The sequence below is a fragment of the Acomys russatus genome, chromosome 24 (genome assembly GCF_903995435.1).
Source record: "Acomys russatus chromosome 24, mAcoRus1.1, whole genome shotgun sequence".
Classification (NCBI taxonomy): Eukaryota; Metazoa; Chordata; class Mammalia; order Rodentia; family Muridae; genus Acomys; species Acomys russatus.
The window spans coordinates 1903532-1927632 of NC_067160.1; the positions used below are offsets into that span (position 1 = coordinate 1903532).

A 24101-nucleotide genomic window follows, 5' to 3' on the forward strand; every position below is an offset into this window, starting at 1 on the left:
TCCCTCACTTCCCTGTGACCTTCACCCCTAATTACAGTTTTTTCTTATAAACCCATTACCCTTGAAGCTCCGGTATCATTCTGCTAGCCTGCTCCATCAGGAAGGATTGTGATCTGAAGCTCTGAGCCCATAATACAGGACCCTGTGTATACTGCATTGGTATCGAGTCCTGGTGGTCTTTTTGGGGGGTCTCGCAATCTGGGTAATCTCAGCATAACATTAGAATGCTTAATTCTCATTCAGAAGGGCAAGTAAAATAGAGACCTGAGGTTGTTGAAGAGAAGGAACAGGAGAGAGCCTACACTAGAGGTCCTCGGAAAGTGAAAGACTTGTACGAAAAAAAAAACCAACAACTTCAAGTCTCTAAAGAAAGAAATTGGGGAAGATATCAGAAGACAGAAAGATCTCCCATTTTCAGTTTTTAAAATTATGTGCCAGTTTATATGTCTGAGTGTGGCTTTGAGGATGTGAGTGCAGTGCCCATAGAGCCCAGGAGAGGGCACTGGGTACCCCGGAGCTTGAATTACTAAAGATCATTGTTTTCTTTTGTTCTGTTTTTCCAAAGTAACCACTTTACTGATGTCTTTGCAGCTTCAAATTGAATTTCCCTGAATTTTTATGATCCTGAGCTTTTTTATTTCTTTTTTTAAAATTGAAAATAGATTCTTCTTTCACACAGTAAATACTAGCCATGGTCTCCCCTCCCTCCACTCCTCTCAAACCTGCCCCATTTCTTCTCTATCTGAGATCCTCTCCCTCTCTCTTTTCTCTTCAGAAAAGAGCAGGCCTCTAAAAGAAGACAACCAAACTGGACAAAACTAGATACAGTATGACAAGACAAAGCCCAACCCAACAGGAGGAAAAGAGTCTCAAGATCAGGCAAAAGAGTCAGAGACATACCTTCTCCCACTGTTAGGAGTCCCACAATCCACCAAGCTAACAGCCATGACATACATGCAGAGGACCTGGTGCAGACCCATGCAGCCTCATGTTTGCTGCTTCAGGCTCTGTGAATCCATATGAGCTCTGCTTAGGTGGTTTAGTAGGCCATGTTCTACTGGTGTCCTCAATCCCTTCTGACTCCTACAGTCTCCCTCCCCTCATAATGTCTGGCTATAGATCTCTGCATCCAGTCCCATTTGCATCTCCGATGACAGGCAAAAGTAACTAATTAATTAAAATTAATGAGTTAGATAATTGATTAATTCCTATTAATATCATGCTATACTCATATGTTCAGCATTTTTTCTACTGTGTGACCAACTTCAGTGCCCACAGCCTACAGGCACAGAGGCCAGGCAGTGGTTAGGAGCCACACTTTCTTCTAGCATGGGACACTATGAGAGGCCCAGGGTGACAAGGCTGCTATAAATCCAAATCCATTCATGTAGATTGAGCATTTTTCATATATTTGTTGGCCATCTCTGTGGCTTGTTTTGAGAAATATGTATTAAGGTCATTTACCTACTTATTTGGTTTTAATTGTTCTCTTGCTTGATTTGGTTTGTATTGAATCAATTTTCTTGTCCAAGGACACTGACCTTCACAAGATCTACTCCATACAGCACTGTAAAACATAGCCAAAACAATTACATTAATAAATAAAACCAAAATGTATGATAATTGGCAAGTTAGAGGCCAGGTTCCTTCTATTTGCAGGCAACATGATCTGAAATAGAAAGCATCCTAAGTCATCCACCAAACCATGTTAAAAGATATTTAACACTTTCTGAGAAGAATACAAAATCATTATGCAAAATCAGCGATATCTCTGTACACTGAATGGTCAGCCATTTGAAAGCAAAGAAATCATCCCCACTTAATAGTAGCTCTCAAAAGCTACCTATAAGAACACTTAATCATTGAGATAAGGTATTTGCAATTAAAGTTTGAAATGTTGGTGGAAGAGATCGAGATACAAACACATTTAAAGATATTTTCTGCTGATAATGCTGTAAATGGTTAATATTATTTAAATGTTCATGCTACCCAAGCAGTAATTGGATTCAATGCCATCCCTGTGAAAACACCACTGTCACACCTCACTGAAACAGAAAATTACCTAAAATGTATGTGAGATCACATACGACGTCAGAGTCAGAAGAGTCTTGACCCAAACTGAATTATCAGGCTGTAGTAAACAGGAGGTAAAAAACTAGGATTAAAACACATGAACAAACAGATTAATTCATACAGTCAAGAACTAGATACCGCCTATGAGTCAACAAATGTGCCATGACCATACACTGTAAAAATTAGTTCTTTTTAATAAATAGTGAAGGGAACACTAAGTATTCTCGTAGAAATAAATAAAGTTATGTAATATTCTTTACCTAATACAACATTCAACTCTCAGGGGATTAAAAATATTGTAGGGGACGGGCTATATGGCCAATGTTCAGCCATCTTGTCAGAGCCTAGGTTCTTATTTCTCCAGCAGTCTGCCATTTAGCAGAAACCAGCTGACGCTGTCGTGGTTCAGCAATTAGACTAAAGATAAGATTCAGAAGGAGCCACCCTGTTCTGGTTTAGCAGTTAGATTAGATAAAGATAGCAAAATATTCGATGTGGCAGGACGTTGTGACCTGCTGGGAATTCTTTGCATCTTGAGATAGCCTGCAGCTGGGTTGCTTCCCTGCCCCCTGCCTTATAAAAACTTTGTGAAATTTCTCAATAAACGGGGTTTGATCAGAATCCAGACTTGCCCTTATTTCTTTGTGTCTCCTGTCCCCCCACTTATTTGCCCCCTCCACAGGTACCCATTGAAGACCCGACAGGCTGGAACAAAATATAACTTTAAGAATCAAACCATGAAACTACAAAATTTAGAAAAGTACACACTGGCTGACATGGGCAAGGTATGATGGGTTACAACACCAAAATTGAACCAAAGGATATGCCAAACTAATAGAGATAAGCTATAGAATAGAATAAAATATTTGCAAACTGTATAACTAACCAATTTGATAGCCTCCTCCTTCTACCTTAGGCTCTAGTGATTATCAGCACTCACATTCTTTTTTCTGAGCCTCCTTTGAATTAGTTTAAATACTTGTTCTGATAAATGTCTGTGTACACAATGACTTTTAAAACACACACAATAAAATATTTGTACACAGGTTTCTGCACATAAATATATTATCAAAGCTTATATCTATTAATTTTAAATCAAATGTTTCTTAACTAAAGATCTAGATAAATTCAGAAATAACTGTGGAGAAGTGGAGATTGAAGAGAGGAAGGCAATCAAATGTCTGTTCCCACAGCTGTGTCTTCCACCTGCTGGCTTCATCAGGAAATAGTGATTCTCATGTCAAGTAATCTTCACTGCCATATCAGCAGTTCAAAATTATCACAACATAATTTTAATTTTTAAAATGTTAACCCCTTTAGGAAAAAAGTATGTTAATCATAAGATGTTTAATATTCTCTTTGTAGTTTTGTATCTACTTGCGCTTACATTCCTCTCTTCCATCTTTCTCTCCCCTCCCTTTCTTTTTTCCTTCCTGAAGTTTTTCTAATCCTTTTCCTCATGCCCTTTCTACCCTGCCTTATTTGAGAGCATTCACATTACTCTAACACATCAGAAAGGTCAGACCTTGACCAGTTTAGATGGTAACTTATTCTGTGTAGAAGAAGAGATTAATTTGCCACTCATTATTTTTGGTTTCCTCACTTAACAAAGAAAAAGCATAGCAGGGATCACATTAGGGTCATTTTTATTCAAGTATTTTCATGACTAGATAAAGCTTTTCATAAAGTTGGAACCTGGGCAACACTCAAGGGAAACCATTAGCTTAAACTTATTCTACCAGTGTAGGGCTGGGTTTCCAAAGGCAAACAATGGCTACAGATCTTTCTAACAAGATGCTTTGAACATCATTAAGATTGATTGGTTGCTCAGAGACAAACAATTACCGAACTTAAGAAACGATCTTCTACACTCCTAAACAAGTTTCAGAGGAACCAATTAATCACAGCAATTTTAAGATACAAAACTTCCTGGATGTTAATTGCAGTTCAGCTCTGAAGTCATCTCCAAGGACTTGGTAAATAGAGAGGGAGCCGTTCTGATGATAGGCTGATTAACGAAAAGCAGAAAGAAAGATCTGTCTGTAACATTCATTGGTTCATGAGCTTATATCCTTCATCTTGGCCTTTAGTCCTTCTTTCCCCAACAAACACAACACACTCAGTTCCACAACAATTAGCAGGTCAAATAATAGAACCTTAAAGCTGTAGGAGAAAAAAAACGCAATTCAGATCTTTATTATATGAAAGAACAGAAGTCTTTCTGGGTGTCAACACAGACAACAGCTTTTGATCTTTAGCAACTGCTTTTGAGTCTAGAATCTTCATTCCTTCCATGTAAAAGGCAGTTAGCTATGGAGATCATCAGGGGAAAATTACACCAAACTATGTAATTGGTGGGGGGGGGCATAAAAGAATTGAATCCAAGGACACTGTCATGTAGTTTCCTTGGTCCTCAGCCCCAGGCTCTTTCTCAGCTGCAACTTGATCGTGTGACCCTGGTCAACTATAACTACTTGGCTGTAGACTAGAAAGCTTTGCTTTTGGCCTTTTCCTCCAGGGGAAAAAAAAAATCAATTCCTGCAATATCAATTTTGTGAAATTAATTCACTAATATTCAAACTAGCATTCAAAACTACATATTTAAAGGCTTGAGAGGTAGCTCAGTGTGGGGGGTATTATTTTGAAAGCATGACAGTTTGTTTTGGATCCTTTGCACACACTAAAATCTGGGTTCTATGGCACCCCTCTGTAATCTCATAGTGGTGGGGTCAACAGAAACAGATTCCTCGTGGCTGCCGATCAGCCAGGCGTGTTAAAATTAGAGCCACAAATTCACTGAGAGATTGACTCATAAATTAAGGTAGAGGCTGATAGGAGAAAACCCAATATGATCTTTGTTTTCTCCACATATATGCACAGAAGAAACACACTCAAACACACACTATTATGTATCTAGTTTTTCTTTCCACAGGACATGAGTCAAAAATATTTTTTTTTAATATAGTGGCAAGTAAAGGAACTAATGAAGGCAGTTCATTATGAATATGTAGGCAGGGCATGGTGATGCATGCCTTTAATCCCAGCACTCGGGAGGCAGAGGCAGGTGGATCGCTGTAAATTCGAGGCCAGCCTGGTCTACAGAGTGAGTCTAGGCAGCCAAGGCTACACAAAGAAATGCTGTCTTGAAAAAAAAAAACAAAACAAAACAAAAACAAAGCAAAACAGAAAAAAAAAAAAACAGCAAAAAACAAACATGTATTTATCAGCACTTGAGAACCTGATTGGTACTGTAGGTGACACATTTAAGACCAAAAATACTATTCTTAATAATTAATTGTTGTAAGGTTAGACATACTTTAACAAGCAGCAGTACAGTCAGTCTTTGCATATATATTAAATTCATTGTTTTTATTTGGCAGCTCAAAGAATCAATCGTAAGGAACCTCTAAGCAACCAATAACTGGATAGAATTAGTGTGTACAGAGTCAAAGTGATGACAGATAGGGAAATGACTGCCAAACTAGACAGAGGAGGAGCTGCAAGCATTAACAAAGTTTGTACTTCAACTCTCTAGATATAAATGTAGTTCTTGTCCTCCACCAGAAAGTCTCATTATCACAGAAGATGGAGACTATTACAGAAATCCACAACTGATGAAAATGGAGAGAGAACTGGCTGTAAGGGGCTCAGCATTCACTGATAAATCCGCAGCGCAACCCTTACACCTAAGGTTCAGGGAGAGTGTAGAAGAAATGAAGTAACTACAGGGCCAGAGAAATGTCTGCTGTGATATGGGGTCTCCTAGACAAGATAGGAATGCAAAAAAACAAAACAAACAAAAAAAGACCAACAACAAAAAACATGGAATTTCCGCAATATAGTCCCAGAACAAGACTTGGTTAACAAAAACTCCAATTTATATGCCAACTTGGATGGAAGAAATCGTACAAGGCCCCATCCCTACATGAAGAGCTTTCGGCAGTAGACCCTGATTCAATCCCAAGTGGACCAGTAAAGCATGTACATACTGAGCAACATGAGATAGAATATATATATATATATATATTCTACACATATATGCTGGTGAATCCATGTGATGATAGATAGATAGATAGATAGATAGATAGATAGATAATCAGGTTTCTCACCACCTCTTACAGTTTTTTACAGTTTTCCTGTATTTTTATGCTGAAAGTATATTTTAAGAGTTCAACGTGTGTTGGTATTTTTTATTTTAAATCTTTAAAATTTCATTGTGTGTTTAGCAGAACTATGTGAGAAAGAACTGCAGAGAGCAGGAGCACTCCCAAGGGATGGATGCCTACAGCCTCCACTACTGCTACGTGTACAACCCCCAAAAATGAAAGGAGGTCTCCCTAGGCTTTTTAAAGGTCCTGGATAACGACAATAAAATAGAGAAAGCAGAAAATGCAAAACAAACATTTGAATATTCAAGTATAGGAAGCAATATAAGCAACAACAAACTTTTAGTGCAGTTTAAACGTAGTAAAAGGCCAACTAGGAAAGATGTTTGCAGCTAACGCAGCAGAACACTTTTAATCTGTTTTAGTTCTGAGGACAGCTGTCCTGTACAGATGTTCAATGAGTCAGAGCTGAGCTTTGTGTCTCTAGCATGGACATAATTAAGCTCTGTTGCATGCCATAGGCAACTCCCTATCTATAACTAGTGAGGATTAAATGTTTATGTGTCAATGAAATTTTATAAGTCAATAAAAATGCTGGCCTTTCCCTAGGGAATCAATGCACACAGGCACACTCTAAGTTTTTCTGTGATCCCTCAGTACCCCAGAAATCCATTCTTAGTACCTGGAAGATTTCTCTAAGCTAGTAATGCCACAAAAACGAATGGAAACACTTCTGGGCCATTTTATTGTGGTTTCTATGCTGATGCTGTCATCTAGTGGCCAGATGCAGGAATGTCATAGGAGGAAATGGCTGTTTCACAGGAAACAGACACTGCCATTGCTGAACATACCTTACATTTCTATTTCTCAGCAGGGGATGACTAAGAGCTACAGTGAGAAAATGGGGAGTTCTCGTTGCTTGTGAAGTGGTTCATGTATGAGTTCCCTATTATAGGCAAAGTTTGACCCTCATAGTTTAAAAATACAACTATTGTTTAAAACTAAGTTAGTAAAAAACAAATTGAGATATAAAGTCATTTTTATTAACCTAAATCTCAAGGAGCATCGCTTATGGGGAGGCAGGAAGCTTGTAAAATCCAGAAGACTAGGTTATTATGATCCAAACTGACCATATAATGTAGACATTTCAGATAATCAAAACATGCCATGGATAGAAGAAATGTTAACTCGAAAACCTAGGATTTCACAGAAGCACTCACAAGTCTTCCATTTGTATATCATTGGTTAGCATGTGATCACGTCGCAACAAACAACAGTCTGAAAAAAAAAAATAATGTATCTTCCACTAAAGATTTATCAGCGGTTGGTTGATCACATGGTAAGAGCCTAAACTTAAAAGGAGATTGGAAAATGAATCATGTATCCTGGCTGTGGGTGCTTAGAATTATAGTTAAAATTGATATTTTTTGGTGAATATTATAATAGAAGTTGTGACTCTTTGTATGCATTTATTCCACAGAGGTATATGTAATATAATTGCCTTCCTTTTTTCCCCCTTGTCTTTGTCTGTGTAGCCTTATTATCATGACGATATGAGTTACAGACCATAAGAGCAGCGTCCTTCACACCCAGACATTTGGAAACAAATAAAGCCTGAAAGCCTGTTTCTTCTGTGCCTCTAATCTGTAAGGCTTCCTCATTGGCCTCAGGCACAGTGGAGGCTCAGCGTGACTCGCCGGCCTTCCTGGTTGAGGTAGCCAGTGCCCCAAACGATGCTAACGGATGAACCGTGGCGCCCTACTCGCTCCGGTGCACGTGACTCCTGAGCTGAGCCCCAGTAGCCAGTGAGGGATGTGACTGGCTGCTGGTCAAGTTAGCAAAGAAATTTTTGGGGTTTTTTTTAAGGGTTTTATTTAAATAACATTGTATATGTCTTCCTTTAAATGATATAATTTATTATTTAAATACTGTATATTTGTATAAAAATATACCGGACATATGAATAGAGAACCTGATCAACGAATCTGAACCCAAACCATTCTCTTCTCAACTCTAGTCAGGGTTTATTTAAAGTAATAGAAACTATCCAGGTCTACCCAACGGACAGGACAGTCTCCACAGCTGAGTGGAGAGTGCGGTCTGACTTTCACACCAACTCTGGCGCCCATATTTGACCACGTCCCCTGGGTGGGGAGGCCTGGTGGCACTCAGAGGAAGGATAGCAGACTACCAAGAAGAGACTTGATACCCTATGAGCATATACGGGGGGGGGGGGGAGGTCTCCCTCAGCCAGAGACATAGGGGAGGGGAGTAGGGGGAAGTGAGAGGTAGGGAGGAATGGGAAGATACAAGGGATGGGATAACTATTGAGATGTAATATGAATACATTAATAAAATATATTTTTTTTAAAAAGAAAGAAAACTCAAAGCAGGTCCAGCTGCCATATAAAGAAGAAAAGACTGTGATGTTTTTCCATTGCTCCACCACTGATTTCCCATTAATGGCCTCTGACAAGGCTCATGGTGACCCAGCCAAGCTCACTGTGAAATCCTTATGGGTAGGGCTTGACATAAATCTCCAGCCTAGTTTATCCTTGTAGCAGTATATCATGCTTCACCAGTTTTTAATCTAATCAGTTATAGACCTTTTGAAGAGGCATATAACCAACATAAGCATGCATTTTGTAACATGTCTAACTATCATGTAGCAGTATATCATGCTTCACCAGTTTTTAATCTAATCAGTTATAGACCTTTTGAAGAGGCATATAACCAATATAAGCATGCATTTTGTAACATGTCTAACTATCAGAACGGAAAATAATCATAGATTCTGATGTATGTCAAAGAGTCGCATTTTTTAGTTCTTCAAATTATTTTTGTTATAATTTCTTTATTACATCTCGATTGTAATCCCCTCACTCTTATCTTCCTAATCCCACTATGCCTCCCTTTTCTGCCCTATTCCTCTCCCCTCCACCTCTGACCCGTGGGGTCCTCCTCTCCCACCCTCTAAACACCCTGTGACCAGATGAGGCCAATCAGGTCTCATCTGCATAGCCTGCATCCCCTTCCTCTGTGACCCCACAGAGCCTCTCCACCAAGGGGCAGTGATCAAATCATGGTCACTAGTTCATGTCAGGGGCGGTCCCCCTCTCTTCCCTCCCCTTCTCCATGTCCAACAGCTACATCTGAACAGGGATCTAGGTTATCTGCTTGCAATGTCCTTGCTTGGTGCATCAGTTTGTGCAGGCCCCTCAGGGTCCAGATCCGCCAGACTTGGTACTCTGCTTGTGGGGCTGCTGACACGTCACACCACCATCACCACCTTCCCACTGTCCTTCTATTCCACATCTCTTCCAGACAACTTGCAGCTCTTAACCAAGAGTCCGGCTTTGAGTCTCAGTATCTGACCTGAACTCACGCTGAGTGGAGTCTCTCAGAGGACGTCTATGTTGGGATAATATCCACTTATAAGTGACTATATATCATGCTGGTCTTGGCGATTGTGTTCCCACACTCAGGATGATCTTCTCGAGTTCAACCCACTCGCCTACAAACTTAAAGATGTCCTTGTTGTTGATATCTTAATAGAATTCCATTGTGTTCATTTACCATAGTTTCTTTATCCATTCTTCAGTGGAGGGACATCTAGGTTGTTTTAGGATTCTGGCTATTATTAATAAGACTGCTTCTATTTTATGGACTACTTACAAATAATTGATATTAGCTCTTCTTTGAAGGTCTGGTACAATTCTCTGAATCCACATAACCCTGTGTGGTTTTGTTTTGTTGTTGTTGTTGTTGTTTGTTGTTGTTGTGTTAGGAGACTTTCGATGACTGCCTCTATTTCCCTAAGAGATATACAACTATTTAATTTGTTTAACTGATATTGATGATTGATTTTGATAATTGGTAGCTATTAAGGAAATTGTCCCCTTCGTTTAGATTTTCAGACTTTTTGGCATATAAGTTTTGAAGTAGGACCTAATGGTTCTTCAGTGTCTGTTGTTACGTCTCCCTTTTCATTTCTGATTTTGTTGACTTGAATACTCTCCCTCTGATTTTTAACTAGTTTGGCTAATGGTTTGTCTATCTTGTTGATTTTCTCAAAGAACCAGCTCTCAGTTTTGTTGATTCTTTGAGTTGCTCTCTTTGTTTCTAACTTATTGATTTCATCCCTGAGTTTGATGATTTCTAGCTCTTCATTCTTCTTGTGTGTGTTTGATTCTTTTTTGTCATAGAGCTTTTAGGTGTGCTGGTAAGTTGCTAGCATGGGATCACTCCAATTTCTTTGTAAATGCACTTAGTGCTATGAACTTTCTTCTTAGCAATTCTTTCATTATATCTCACAAGTTTGGGTATGTTGTGCCTGCATTTTCCTTCAGTTCTAGGAAGTTTTTAATTTCTTTTTTTTATTTTGTCTCTGACCCAGAGGACATTGAGTAGGGAGTGGTTCAGTTTCCATGAGTTTGTAGGCTTTCTGTTGTTTCTGTTGTTGTTGAGTTCCAGCATTAATCCATGGTGGTCGGATAAGATGCAAGGGGTCTTTTTGTAACTGTTGAGGTTTGATTTGTGGTGACAACTATGGTCAATTTTGGAGAAGGTTCCACTAGGTACTGAGAAGAAGATGTATTCTTTATTGTTTGGTGGTACAATAGATTCATGACATCTATTGGTTTCATTATTTCTCCATTTAGTTTCTGTCTTGATGGTCTGTCTATTGGAGAGAGTGGGATGTTGAAGTGTGCCATTATTAATGTGTAGAGTTGATGTGTGATTTAAGCTTTAGTAATGTTTCTTTTATGAATGTGGGTGCACCTACATTTGGAGCACAGGTGTTCAGAATTGAGACATCTTCTTGGTATATTTTCCTATGATGAGTATGAAGTGTCCATCCCACATCTTCTGGTTGGTTTTGGTTGAAATTCTATGTTATTAGATATTAGAACGGCTACTTCAGCTTCTTTCTGGGGTCCATTTGCTTGGAGTACATTTTTCAAGCCCTTTGCTCTAAGATAATGTCTACCTTTATTGTCAAGGTAAGTTTCTTATATGTAGCAGGAAAATGGGTCCTGTTTTCACACCCATTCTATTAGGGTGTGTCTCTTTATTGAGAGTTGAGGCTATTGATGTTGAGAGATGTTAATGACCAGTGGTTATTGGTTCCTAATTTTTTATGTTGGTGGTGGTACAGTGTGTGTGTGTGTGTGTGTGTGTGTGTGTGTGTGTGTGTGTGTTTCCTTTGGTTTTGTAGATGTGGAGTTATTTATTTCCTTTGCATACCTAGGTAAAGTTACCCTCCTTGAGTTGGAGTTTTCCTTGTAGTATATTCTGTAATGCTATATTTGTGGTTAGGTACTGTTTAAACTTGGTTTGGGCATGGAATATATTGTTTTCTCGGTATATGGTGATGAAGTAGCCTGGGTTGTCATCTGCATGACATCAGTCCAGGCCCTTCTGGTTTCATAGTCTCTGTTGAGAAGTCAGGTATAATTCTGATAGGTTTTCCTTCATATGTGACTTGGTCTTCTCTCTTTCAGCTTTTATATCTTCCTTTTTTCTGTATGTTTAGTGTTTTGATTATTTGTGGTGGGAGGATTTGGAGTTCTGTAGGCTTCTTGTATATTTATGGGTATTTCTTTAGGTTAGAGAAGTTTTCTTCTATGTCTTTGTTGAAAGTATTTTCTGGGCCTTGGATCTGGAAGTCTTCTTTTTTCTCTATTTCTATTATTCTTAGGTTTGATCTTTCATAGTGTTCCAGCTTTCTTGAATGTTCTGTGTCAGGAGCTTTTTAGCTTTAAATGTTTCTTTGAGAGTTGTATCAATTTCTTCAGTCATACCTTCTACCCTTGATATTCTTTCTTCCATCTCTTGTATTCTGTTGGTGATGCATGTGTTTGTTGTTCCTGCCCACTTCCCTAAGCTGTCTGCTTCCAGGGTTGTGTTAGATTGTGTTTTCTTCATTGCTTCTATCTCAGTCTTTAGATATTCAATCCTTTTATTCATTGCCTTTTCCTGTTTGATTGTATCTTCCTGCCTTTCCCTAATTTCTTTAAGCAATTTCTTCAATTATTTCATCTCTTTCTTTGTATATTCCTGTTCTATTTTGAGGTATTTATTTCCTTCCTTTAAGTCCTCTATCAATTTCAAAACCTCAGATTTGAAATCCTTCTCTTGTGTGTTGAGTGTGATAGTGTCTTCAGGGCTTGTGGTGCTGGTGGCACTGCTGGTATCAAATGGCCCTGAGAATTGTTGTTTGTGTACTTGTGCTGACCTCTTCCCATTATGATCTCTCTGGGGTTAGTAGATTTGGTGGTCTCTGATGGTCAGAGGGTTTGACGATAGGGATAGATGATGAGGCTTAAGTTCTGCACCCTACTCACTTCTGTTGAGTTCACTGCCTCTGTTGGCTCCACTTTTATGACCCAGGTAGAGGAAGCAGCAGGAGAGCAGGCAGAAAGTTATCTAAGCAGAGAGCTGCTCCCATGGCCTTGTCTGGTTCCTCTGGGCAGAGGGCAATGGGATTTTAGTTCTGTGCAGAGCCCAACTCACCTCTGCTGAGTTCAGTGTCTTTGTTGGCTCACTGTTTGTGAACCATATATGCCAGGCAGCTGGGGTTCAAGTAGAAAAATATCCAAACAGAACGCTGCTCTGTGAGCCCATTTGCCTTGTAGGTGGAGGATAATGAGTGATGATGGTATTTTTGCAACCCAGGGCTCTCTCTGAGCCCTATAAGTCAGAAACTGTCTGCAAGCCACGTGTATGGCTAGTCTTTGGAGCATGTGCCAGTACCTCCAGGGACTCAGGACCTTTCAGTAGATTGGCCAGGTGACCTGAAGTCAGATCCACTTGTTTTCCAGGCTATGGTGTCAGCTCTGTGCTAGAAGCCACATACACTGGTGTTTTTGCAGCCCACAGCTCCCTCTGATCCTGGGAGTTCAGAATCTGCCTGCCAGCCAGGCATGTGGTGCTAGTCAAAGAATCACTTTTGATCTTAATTTTATCTTTTCAAAATAACCAAGATTTTTATTCTTTGAGAATTTCATACATAAATCTATGACATTTTGATAAATCTATCCCCTTTCCTGTTTTTAAGCTCTTTAATGTTTTTAAATCACAAGAAAGTTGGTAATCTTGTCCATAAACTCCTCAACTACTGTTTGTTTTGTTTTCACATTGAATACAAATTCTAGTGTGAAAATAGATTATACAGTCAGAAGATTAAATAAATGAGGAAATTGTTTAATTAAAATCAATTTCAAGCTAAGAAAAATACTCTGCTTGTTATTTTCATTTTAACATTAGTAACTGGGGACACACATGCTGCAATGTACCATCCACATCTGGTAGTTCCTGGGTTTACCTTATTTCCTAGAACCCTTCGCTTGAGTAGAAAGTTTTAGCATCCATAGTGATATTATGAAATAAAGCTTAACTACTGTATTTAGTAAAAACAAAATGTATCTTATGTAGCAAATAAAAGCTACATGAAAGAATAAAAATAAGTTAATTATATATTCTGCAATCTGTTTATCATGTTGAGATGTTATTTAGGCAGATCCAATCATGTGTAAAAACCTTGACTTAGATCTGCTTTGTGCTCTTAATGATAGTTTAATTTTTGAAGAAAATTTTGGCCTTGGCAACCGTCCTGCCCATGGCCGCTTTCACTTCCTTATTTCTCAGGCTGTAGATGAGTGGATTGAGCATGGGAATCACCGCTGTGTAGAACACAGATACCACCTTGTTGAGGTCCAGAGAAGAAATAGCACTCGGCCGCACATAGATGAAGAAGAGAGTCCCATACAAAATGGAGACGGCTGTGACATGGGATGAGCAGGTAGAGAAAGCTTTCCTCCTCCCTTCAGCAGAGCGGATCCTCAAGATGGCAACGAGGATATGAAAGTAGGAGATTATGATGGTGGTGCTGCTGACAACCAATACAGCTCCTGCCACAATGAAAACCAGCAGTTTGTTGATCCATATGTCAGCACATATGAGGGAAAGGATAGGAGACATGTCACAGAAGAAGTGATTGATAATGTTGGAGCCACAAAAGGGAAGTCTGAAAGCAGCTGTTGTATGGGTCATGGTGTTGAAGAAACCAACAGCATAGGGTCCTACCACCAGCTGTATGCAGAGTCTCTGGGACATGGCCACCGAATACAGCAGTGGGTTACAGATGGCCACATAGCGGTCATAGGCCATGGATGCCAAGAGTAGGCACTCAATGGCCACAAAGAAACCAAAGAACCATTGCTGCAAGACACAGCCCAGAAAAGATATGGCTTTTCTGTCTGCAAAGAAGTCCATGAGCATCTTTGGGCCCACGACTGATGAGAAGCAGATGTCCACAAATGAAAGATGGCTGAGGAAAAAGTACATGGGAGTGTGAAGTCGAGAATCTACACGGATAAGAATGATCATACCCAAGTTCCCTGTCATGGTAATCAGGTAAAAAAGCAGAAAGAGCAAGAACAGGAAGACCTGAAGCTTAGGGTGGCATCTCAAGCCAATGAAAATGAATTCTGTGATCCTTGTGTAGTTCTCACCCGCCATCAGTAAGGTTCATCTCTACGGCAAGAACAATGAAGAGCAGCTATATGACAGTTATATCTCAAAAGTCAGTAGTGCACAAGAGAAGAAATTGCTCTCTGAAGTTATGAACACTGGATTTTAGGATTTAAAAAATATGCTAGTAAATTGAATATGTATGTTATCTGACGAGTAATACAAGTTTAATCATGATAAAGAGGGAATTAGGGTATAGCTATGAAATAGTGCAGCATTACGTATAAAATCATCCACTGCCTTTACGGACTAAAGGGGAAAGCCTTACTGTTGTTTTCATGGGATTTTGAGAAGAATTTGATAGAAGGTAGATTTTTTTTTAAGTTACCAAAGCAGAAAAAGTTAATCATGTGGACTTGAGTGGAAGCTGAGTAAAAAACTCCTTACTTAGTAAAACCAAGGCTCTAAATTTGATCATAATCATAAATGTAATTAACTTAATAAAGAGAATCTTCTTGGAAATATATAGTGTAGATACCAACTTAATCATGTCATATAAGGTTGCATATAACTTATGGACTGAACACGATAGTAGAGACCACAACATTCTAAGACCTGTAAAGAAAACAAAATATAAAAATTGCAGAGAAGGCTGGGGCTGCAGAGATGGCTCAGTGGTTAAGAGTGCACACATACACACACACACACACAGCTGGGGCTGCAGAGATGGCTCAGTGGTTAAGAGTGCACACACACACACACACAAACACACACACACATTAAAATTAAGACAAATATTTTCAAAATCAATAATTACATAAAGTAAAAGCTAGGAAAGTGTCACAATCTGGCAAAATGCCACGTAGGAAACATTGAAAAATAACCTAAGATGAAGGAAGGATGTGATACAGGGGGTGCCAAGGATGTGTGGGGGAAAGCAATCAAAATACAATATATACACACATGAAATTATCAGGTAACAAAATTAATCAGTAAAAAAGAACATTTCACTAGAATATCAGTATGAAAAAATTAACAGCATACACATTTCAGTAGGACAAAAACACCGTATTATGGATACCACTTGTTAAAATAACTTTCAATATGCCCAGAAAAAAAATATTTAAAATTTCTGTGGAAAGAGCTAAGTGAGTGGCTTAGTGGTAGAGAATATGTCAGGAATGGAGAGGGTCCTGGATTTTATTCTCAGTGTAGCATAAGGTTTTAAAAGGTTTTAATTTTTAAAATTTAAATTATGGATCTCTCAACAAAACCAAGAAATAACTAAATAAATGGAAAAGATAAATGTATGCATAAAAATTTTAGTTGTAAAAATAATTTACTTCCAGAGAATGAACAAAACAAACTCTCCCATTGGGAAAGCAAATACTCCATTGGACTTTTCTCAAGCTGGGTGACTGACAGATAAACTCACTGTGAAGTCAGGAAGTAACATTTTTCACATGGATATTTTGCAGCTGTCCAGTATCCTAACAGTGCTATTTTGTCCGTGACTATTAAAAGCAAATTATAAACATATAATAATTAGAATAGTATGTTATTCCTCCTAGGATAGACAAGGAATGATGACAAAAGAATAGAATAAATAAAGCAGACATAGCAGATACAGGCACACATGCCAATTTAGCATGAATAAATGGAATGAGGCGTAAAAAGTACAAAAAGTGTCACTCCAAGAAGAGCAGAAATGTCAGAGACCAATAAACATGATTAGTAATTTCTCTTTCACAATCTGAGAAAAGACACTGCAACAGTAATATTTTTCCCACCAACTTATGTTCACTTTTATTGCCAAACCACCTTTAAAGTATTTATTTATTTTTAATATATATTTTATTAATTTATTCATATTACATCTCAATTGTTATCCCATCCCTTGTATCCTCTCATTTAAAGTACTTATATTTAAACTCACAGGTCTAGCCTTAGTTGTGGAGGCTATCTTTTGTACTGAGCAGCAACTAATGCAGTAACTCCTAACTGATAGAAACTGATGAACAATTGGCAGTAATTGCTCAAACTTCCCTGGCACATCTACATAATCACACCGAGAAAACATCATTAAAGGCAGCTGAGGAAGAGTGTAAACCTGGGGCATAGTGTGGGAGTGCTGTCTTTTGATGTGACACAGCTGTTGAGTTCATGAACTCTGAGCAACTACGTTAACCAACACAAGATTTTTCACAAGACCATGCCATTCAATATTCCAGCAGAAACTCTAGAATAGTTTTTAAGGCCCATCCACAGTTTAGAAGCTATCAGTGGTTGATTTTTTAAACCAAATAAACCTGAGTATAATCATTCCAATAAAAAGTCAAAAACAGTTTCAAGGTTGAGGAGAACGTATGGTAAAAAGTATTTGTAGCACAAACATGATTCCAATACCCACATAAAGCCAAACACAGTAACATTTATTTTCAGCCCCAGAATTCCAGTGGTTAAATGGGAGGTAGAGTTAGGAAAACCTGTAGAATCTCACTGACTAATCTAGTAATGGGGACAAACAACAAAGAAGCCTATCCCATGATGGTTGAGAGGACCCATAAGCAAGCTTGTCATGATGGTTGAGGAGAGGACCCATAACCAAGCTTGTCCTCTGACTTCCACAGACAGGGCATGGCATATGGAGGCTCACACTCTCACACAGGATCTTCACACACACACACACACACACACACACACACACACACACAGACACACAGAAACACATACCTAAACATGCCTACATACACCAAAGCATGCACACAAGTATCCTCCAAAATTAAAGTGTCATATCTATGAACATTTCTTCAAACATATATTAAAAAGAAGAGATTCATTAAATGATGGCTACAATACAATACTAAAATTATCTTTAGACCATCAGAAATTTCCTTTAACTATAACTACTTAAGTTTTGCTTACTTAAAATAAAAAGTTCAGAAAGATAGATGTGAAATCAAGAGACACGTCCTCTGAATACAAAACACCAGGGGAATATATTTTGGTGAATAATCAAGAGTCTTGCCCTTTAATTCAGCTCTACTTTCAAGTTTAATGTTTTAACACAGAATATATATATATATATATATATATATATATATATATATATATATATATATATATATATATATATATGACCTCTATAATTAAAAATAATCTAAGACCAAATTTCATCTGCATAGTGGTTTCAAACTCCATCAAGGATGTCATCAGCCAATGGGAAAAATAGACACTGTCAGTCTGGTCATTAGCAAGAAGAGGAAAGAAACAAGTGATCTGTAGGAGACAGAAATTGATAAACTCAAGTCACAAATTCAGAGCCCTAGATTTTCAAGTTCTGAGAGGCTAAGGGAACTCTAGTCCCACCTTTCCATAAACTTGTTCTCTGGGAGGTGCCATTAAGGACTACAGAAATGGTGCCAAGGTACAAAGTCACTTTACAGGCTGGATGGGAATGATTGGGTGAGACTGGTCTCACTAATCAATAAATCGAAGGCTTAAAAGAATGTGGAACTGTAGAAAAAATAAAAAAACTTTGCAGTGTTCACAGGTCTGACTGTCCTACCCGTGCTCTTTCTCAGGATAAGTGCATTTGGTTCCATCCAGCCTGGGTCATCACCATGAAACAGAACCAACTCTCAAAGCCTTAACTGTGGAAGGGGATCTGGCTTAAGCTCCAGGGCTGGTGTTTCCTAAAAGTGTTAGAAGATTTAAATCACTCTAGCTGAACTCAGTTTATCTGGCATTTCCAAACTAAGACTTGTTTACTAGGGAACTTGAAATTTCCCAGTATCCCAACCCAAGCTTACATTTTGAAAAATACAAAGGGCTCAGTGCTCAAAGGCACACTTAATAGTGAGTGGTTGTTAAATTTAAAATCAGGCAGTCCCAGAGAAATGCTATTTGGGGGATGAAGGTTGGCTACAAATTACCCCGTCCTGTGTTGTTCCCTTGCTATCTTCAATATGAGATAATTCCCTAAGTGCAAAGCATGTATCCCAGAAAACCTGTACAGATGCCACCACACATACAGTGAGAGGCCCGGGAACTTTCCTTACCCATCCTGTGTGATCGAAAGGAGCATCAATTTTGTATATTTTAAGATAGATTTAATTTAATAACTTCTTTGTTCCTCTTCCAGATCAGAGTAAGTTCTTGCTAAATTTTAACATGCTTACAGTCTGATAATTCCTATCCCTCTATGTCACATGTTAAAATTTTCTCATTTTTGTTTCCTACAAATCCATTTAATTCAGCATAAACAGACAGAGAGAGACAAGAATGGATTTCGAAAGTGACCTAAACTTACATTCAAATGAATTTCTTCTTTGGAAGTGACAAAAATAATTAAACATAAATAGAGTATAAACTGGGCTCCCTCTCAAAACACAGCCATGCCTGTTCCTGCCTATGCCTCTGTACAGACAAGAGGCCAGGTTTTCCAGAAGTTAATTCTTACTTATTCATACTCTTCTTTGAAAAGAACAAATTGTTTTTCACCCACATGAAATTCCCATAAGTAGTTATATCATTTTCCCCCTTGAGGAAGCCGAAGGCTCTAAAGTGTATTGCATCTTGGGAATTTTGTTATTGAATGAAAAGTAAACTAAATGTACTTGATATCATAAAATTTTGTAAAGAAAAATCCAGTCAATTTGTTTGTGGATAACCTTGCTTTGCTGAGCTAATTCCTAAACAAGGAAAAAAAGATCTTTAAGATAAACTTATTTCAGTAAATAAAATAAATAATGGATTTATACATTAGAAATAGTTTGATACCATGTCAGTTTATGCAAAGAGCAGTAATAAGTTCCTTCCTAGAACCTACGACCTCCACTGGCCATGAACTTTTGACCAGGCTTATAGTACCAGGCTTAGATTCCTTCTTGGAGAAAAGGCTCCTAAAATAGAGATCTGTTGGTTACTTCCATAACAGCTGTGCCACTATTTCAGCAATGGATACATCTTGCCTAGGAGTTGGCGTTGTAGTTTACAGTGTTTATACTTGGATAACACCAATGTTACACTTTCCTTCCATATCAGGTTATGTACCAACTTCCAGTATTATGAGAGCTTGCAAGTAACAATGAAATACCCAGTTTAGTTCCAGCATTATTTCTCTCTATACCTGGCAACCAAGGTTTGTAATGTCTTCAGCAATAAAGCCTTACCAATAAGTTCTGTTGGATAACCAAGAAGAATGGCACAAGTCTCTATAGTCAGCAGGACTTCTGAGGCTTCCCTGACTAACAAATCATAAGAAGACACGGGTATCTAACACTGGTATTTGTGTTTAACAAGCCACGGTATCTAGGGACAACTATATCTAGCAAAGCAACCTTTTCTGGAGATACTATAAATAAAAATGAGCTGCTAATGAAATATTGTGGGACTTTGTGTTAAATCTTTCTGATGGAACAAATAATAAGAGTTTCAGAGGGTTAGGTGATCTGTGTCGGCCATCAATATGTTTACTTTTCATTAATGGAGCCATCTGTTCTTGCTTCCCTTCTTCTGAAGACATATTATTTGATTTTTACATTCTCATAATTTTAACCTATTAAAAAACTTTCTTGCTTTCCTGGCAATTTCCATGTTCCTTTGCAGTTCAAGATCTATTTTTGAGGAAGAATTGGAAGCCCTAGTTAACATTTCTTTATTATACAATATAGGACTTTAATGTGTGTGTGTGTGTGTGTGTGTGTGTGTGTGTGTGTGTGAGATGGGCATATATAAATGCCAGAGGAAACCCTCAGCTTCTATTCCTTAGTACTGTCCACCTTGATTTTGCAGACTAGCAACTGGCCTGAAACTTCCCAAGTAAGAAAGGCCTGCTGGGAAGTAAGTCAAAAGGATACAGCTGTCTGTAGCTCTCCTGACCTGAAATCAAAAGTGCATACCAAGTTCAACTTATTAAATGTGAATTCTGAGAAGCAAATTTCAGTACTCATGCCTATAGCACTTTAAAGACTGACTTACTTAAAACACTATTTAAAAGGGTTTCATGTATATATAGGAAAGATAGAGCAAAAAGTAGATTAGTGAATCTACACCTCCACTTAATGCCTCAATTGTCATTCACAAGGTTATTTTTAATTCACTGGCATAGGGGTAAGTTAATGAAGTTTACATGGGACTTTTTTCATACGTGTCCATATCTAATAGCTATAAATATTATTATATTTATCTCCCAGTTCAACACTGCTGGCCAGTTATCTATAATAGGCCTTCAAATTATAGTCATAGATTATGTAGAAGAATTGCAAGTCAATGACATACACCACCAGATCTGAACAAGGTGATTGATTAAAAAAGAAAATTTTCTAAACTAAGAAATGACACAGATACAGAAATATAAAATGAATACAAAATATCAAATAAGCCATGTGAGAAAATAAAGTCCCCATGGCATATAATAGATAAAACACTAAGTATACCTAGCAATGAAAGCTTATTAAAAGAAAAACAAAGTCATACATGAATAATAGAGCAACATCACTGATGAAAACACACTTAAAAATGCTCAATAAGTCTCACAGAGACTTAATCACCAAGCAAAGATCATGAATGGACTGGTCTTAGGGCCCCTGCACGTATGTAGCAGACATATAGTTTGTCTTCATGTAGAACCCCCAACAACTGGAGAAGAGATTCTCTTTGGCTCTGATGCCTCCCTTTGGGTCCCATTCCCCTAATTGAACTGCCTTGGCTGACCTCAGTGGAAGAGGGTGCACCTAGATTTAATGTGCCATGGAGGTTGGTACCCATTGGGGACCTCCTCCTTCTCTGAAGAGGGGGAGATGGGAGAATGGAGAAGGGAGATTGCGATCAGGATGTAAAATGAATAAATAAACCAATTAATGGATCAAATGCTCATTAAAATTCTTGTGAACAGAAAGTGAGCATATATAAAAAATTGTCCAGGATGACCTGAAATGCAGGGATGTTTCATCATATGCATGTCAACAAATGTAATAATCCACATAAGTGGTTTTAAAGACAAAAATCTCATGATCATCTCAACAGACACAGAAAACCTTTGAAAAAATTCAACATGCCCTCATGACAAAAGTCCTAGGTAATGCAGGGCTATAAGAAACTTACCTTAACATAATAAAAGCGATCTACAAGAAGCTTACAAACAGCATCAGCCCAACTTCCCGTTAAAGTCAATAACAAGACAGGGATGCCCTCTATTCATATCTTTTTCAATATTCAGCTCAAAATATTAACTAGAGCAACATGTAAAACAAGGACGTTTAAGGAGCAATCACAAAAAATCTAAAAATTAATCTCTCATAGATCCCAGCTATATGACTCCTTGGCATATGACCAAAGAATTCAACATTCTACTTAAATACTTGCTCAGTGATGATCACTGCTGCTCTAGTCATAGTAGCTAGGAAATAGAAATAACCTAAACATATTCAACCTAAGAAAGGGTAATAAAACTGTAAAACACATATACTATGCAATACTATCCAGCAGCAAAGAGAAGTGGAGCAATAGACTTTACAGGCGAATGTTAAGATCTAGAAAAGATCATGTTGAGTGAAGTAACCCGGACACAGAAAAACAAATGTCACATGTTCTTTCTCATTAAGACTCCTACTTCCAAATCCCCAGATGTGAGTCCATCCTGGAGAAACTGCAGAAAATGCCGTCATATAAATGGACCTTTGCCAGAGTAGGGGCTCTGGGAAGCAACAATGAGAGGAATAGCAGGGTATACGTTATCTGATCAGAATAATTATAAAAGTGGTGGCTTTTACATAGAAAGGAGGCATAAAAATAAATACAGAAGAAGATAAAATGACAATAGGGATGTCTGAAAAGTCATAAGGGATCATATTATTAACTACCTAAAATAAACTGCAATACATGTAAGGCTGTGTATAGATATACATACAAATATTAAATGAAATTTTCGCTAGACTTCCAATGCTCCCTCTAAGAGCCAAAGATCATCTAATGGAAAACCCCAAACAAGGCATGAGAAATCTTATTTTGAGTTATTGATGAGCTTTTTTCATGAGATTCCCCAGGCCTTGACTGCCCATAGAGGCAAAAGATAAGTCCTTATTGCTAAAGACAATGTGAACTTCACATACCAAAGCCCATGAGCTGGAACTGGCCTAAACAAATAGATGTCTACTCAGAAGGGCCCCTTCCTTCCCTTATACTTTGTGGTATTGCCTATGTTTCTTTTAGCAGTTTCTGTGCTTTAGGTTTCTATTGAGGACTTTGATAAATTTGGAGTTGATTTTTGTGTAGAGCGTTCCATAAGCATTTAGTTTCACTCATCCACGGTGGACATCCAGTTTCCCCAGCATCACTTGTGGAAGATGCTGTCTTTATCCGGTGGGTATCTTTAGCATCTTTGCTAGATGCGTGATGGTTACAGATACAAGCACTCCCGTTTGAGTCTTCTATTTTGTTCCGTTGAAGTCTATGTCTGATCTCTGCCAGTCCACACTGGCTTTATAGTACATCTTAAAATCTGGAATGATAATTTCTCCAGCTCATTTTATTTAGGATTGCTCTGCCTGTTCACTCATTTTATAATTCCACACAAATTTTAGGATAGTCTGTTCTATTCTGCAATATACAGTTTTTTACTGGGATTGCAATAAATCAGTAAGTACATTAGGATAAAATGGTCATTTTCATATTATCAATTCTACAACTCCATGCACATGAGATGTATTCCTGTCTGTGAGCATATACCTCAATCTCTTTCTTCAGAGATTCAAAGTTTTCTATTTAGAAGTCTTTTACATCTTTTATTCAGATGATAATGCTTCTATGATTTCTTTCTCAGTATGTTTGTTATTGTGTATAGAAAGGCTGCTGAATGTTGCATGTTAATTTTGTATCCTTCCACTTTACTGAAAGTCTTGATTATTTTCCAGAAGTAGAAATCAGTGGATTTAAGTACCAAGCATAAAATGCTGTCATGGAGGAGTGCTCCCCTTTCTCCAGAATCTCGCCAGCATGTGCTGTCACCCGAGTTTTTTATCTTAGCCTTTTGGATAGGTGTTAAGATGGAATATCAGAGTAATTTTGAGTTGCAATTCCCTGATAACTAGGGTTGTCAAGCCATAACACAAGAATTTAATACCTCTCTATGATTTGTTGTCCAGGATGATTCCAGTGTATTCCAAAGCATCACAGACTATTGCCATTGCTCTTGTAATCTTCCATAACCACATAGTGAGATTCTGTTGCTAAGGACACCATTTGACTTACAGACATAGAGAAATCATTCAAAAAATGATTAAGAAAGCTCTTTCCTGCTAGCTAGCCTTCATACTGCCAAAATGTGCAGTGTATGCTATTGGGAGAGAAAATACATCACTGATCTTACCCAGTGATGGACACTGCTTACTGTGAAACTGACTTTGTACGCGTTCCACTTTGGAAATCAATCTGGAGCTTTCTCAG

General features: G+C 38.1%; 1 protein-coding gene and 1 non-coding gene across 2 annotated transcripts; both read right to left on the reverse strand.

Annotated features, from left to right (window-relative positions):
* Window positions 1-1249: 1249 nt before the first annotated feature.
* On the reverse strand, window positions 1250-1385 carry LOC127207819 (small nucleolar RNA SNORA42/SNORA80 family). Its single transcript, XR_007833018.1, has one exon. It is a non-coding gene; the product is annotated as a small nucleolar RNA SNORA42/SNORA80 family (small nucleolar RNA).
* A 12372-nt stretch (window positions 1386-13757) lies between these two features.
* On the reverse strand, window positions 13758-14702 carry LOC127207499 (olfactory receptor 1009). Its single transcript, XM_051166936.1, has one exon. It carries the CDS (start codon window positions 14700-14702, stop codon window positions 13758-13760), a length of 945 nt encoding a protein of 314 aa, XP_051022893.1.
* Between the last annotated feature and the right edge of the window lie 9399 nt (window positions 14703-24101).

What these genes read in the sequence shown, in the direction of transcription:
- LOC127207499 (XM_051166936.1), bottom strand. Translation starts at nt 14,702, where the DNA reads ATGGCGGGTGAGAACTACACAAGGATCACAGAATTCATTTTCATTGGC.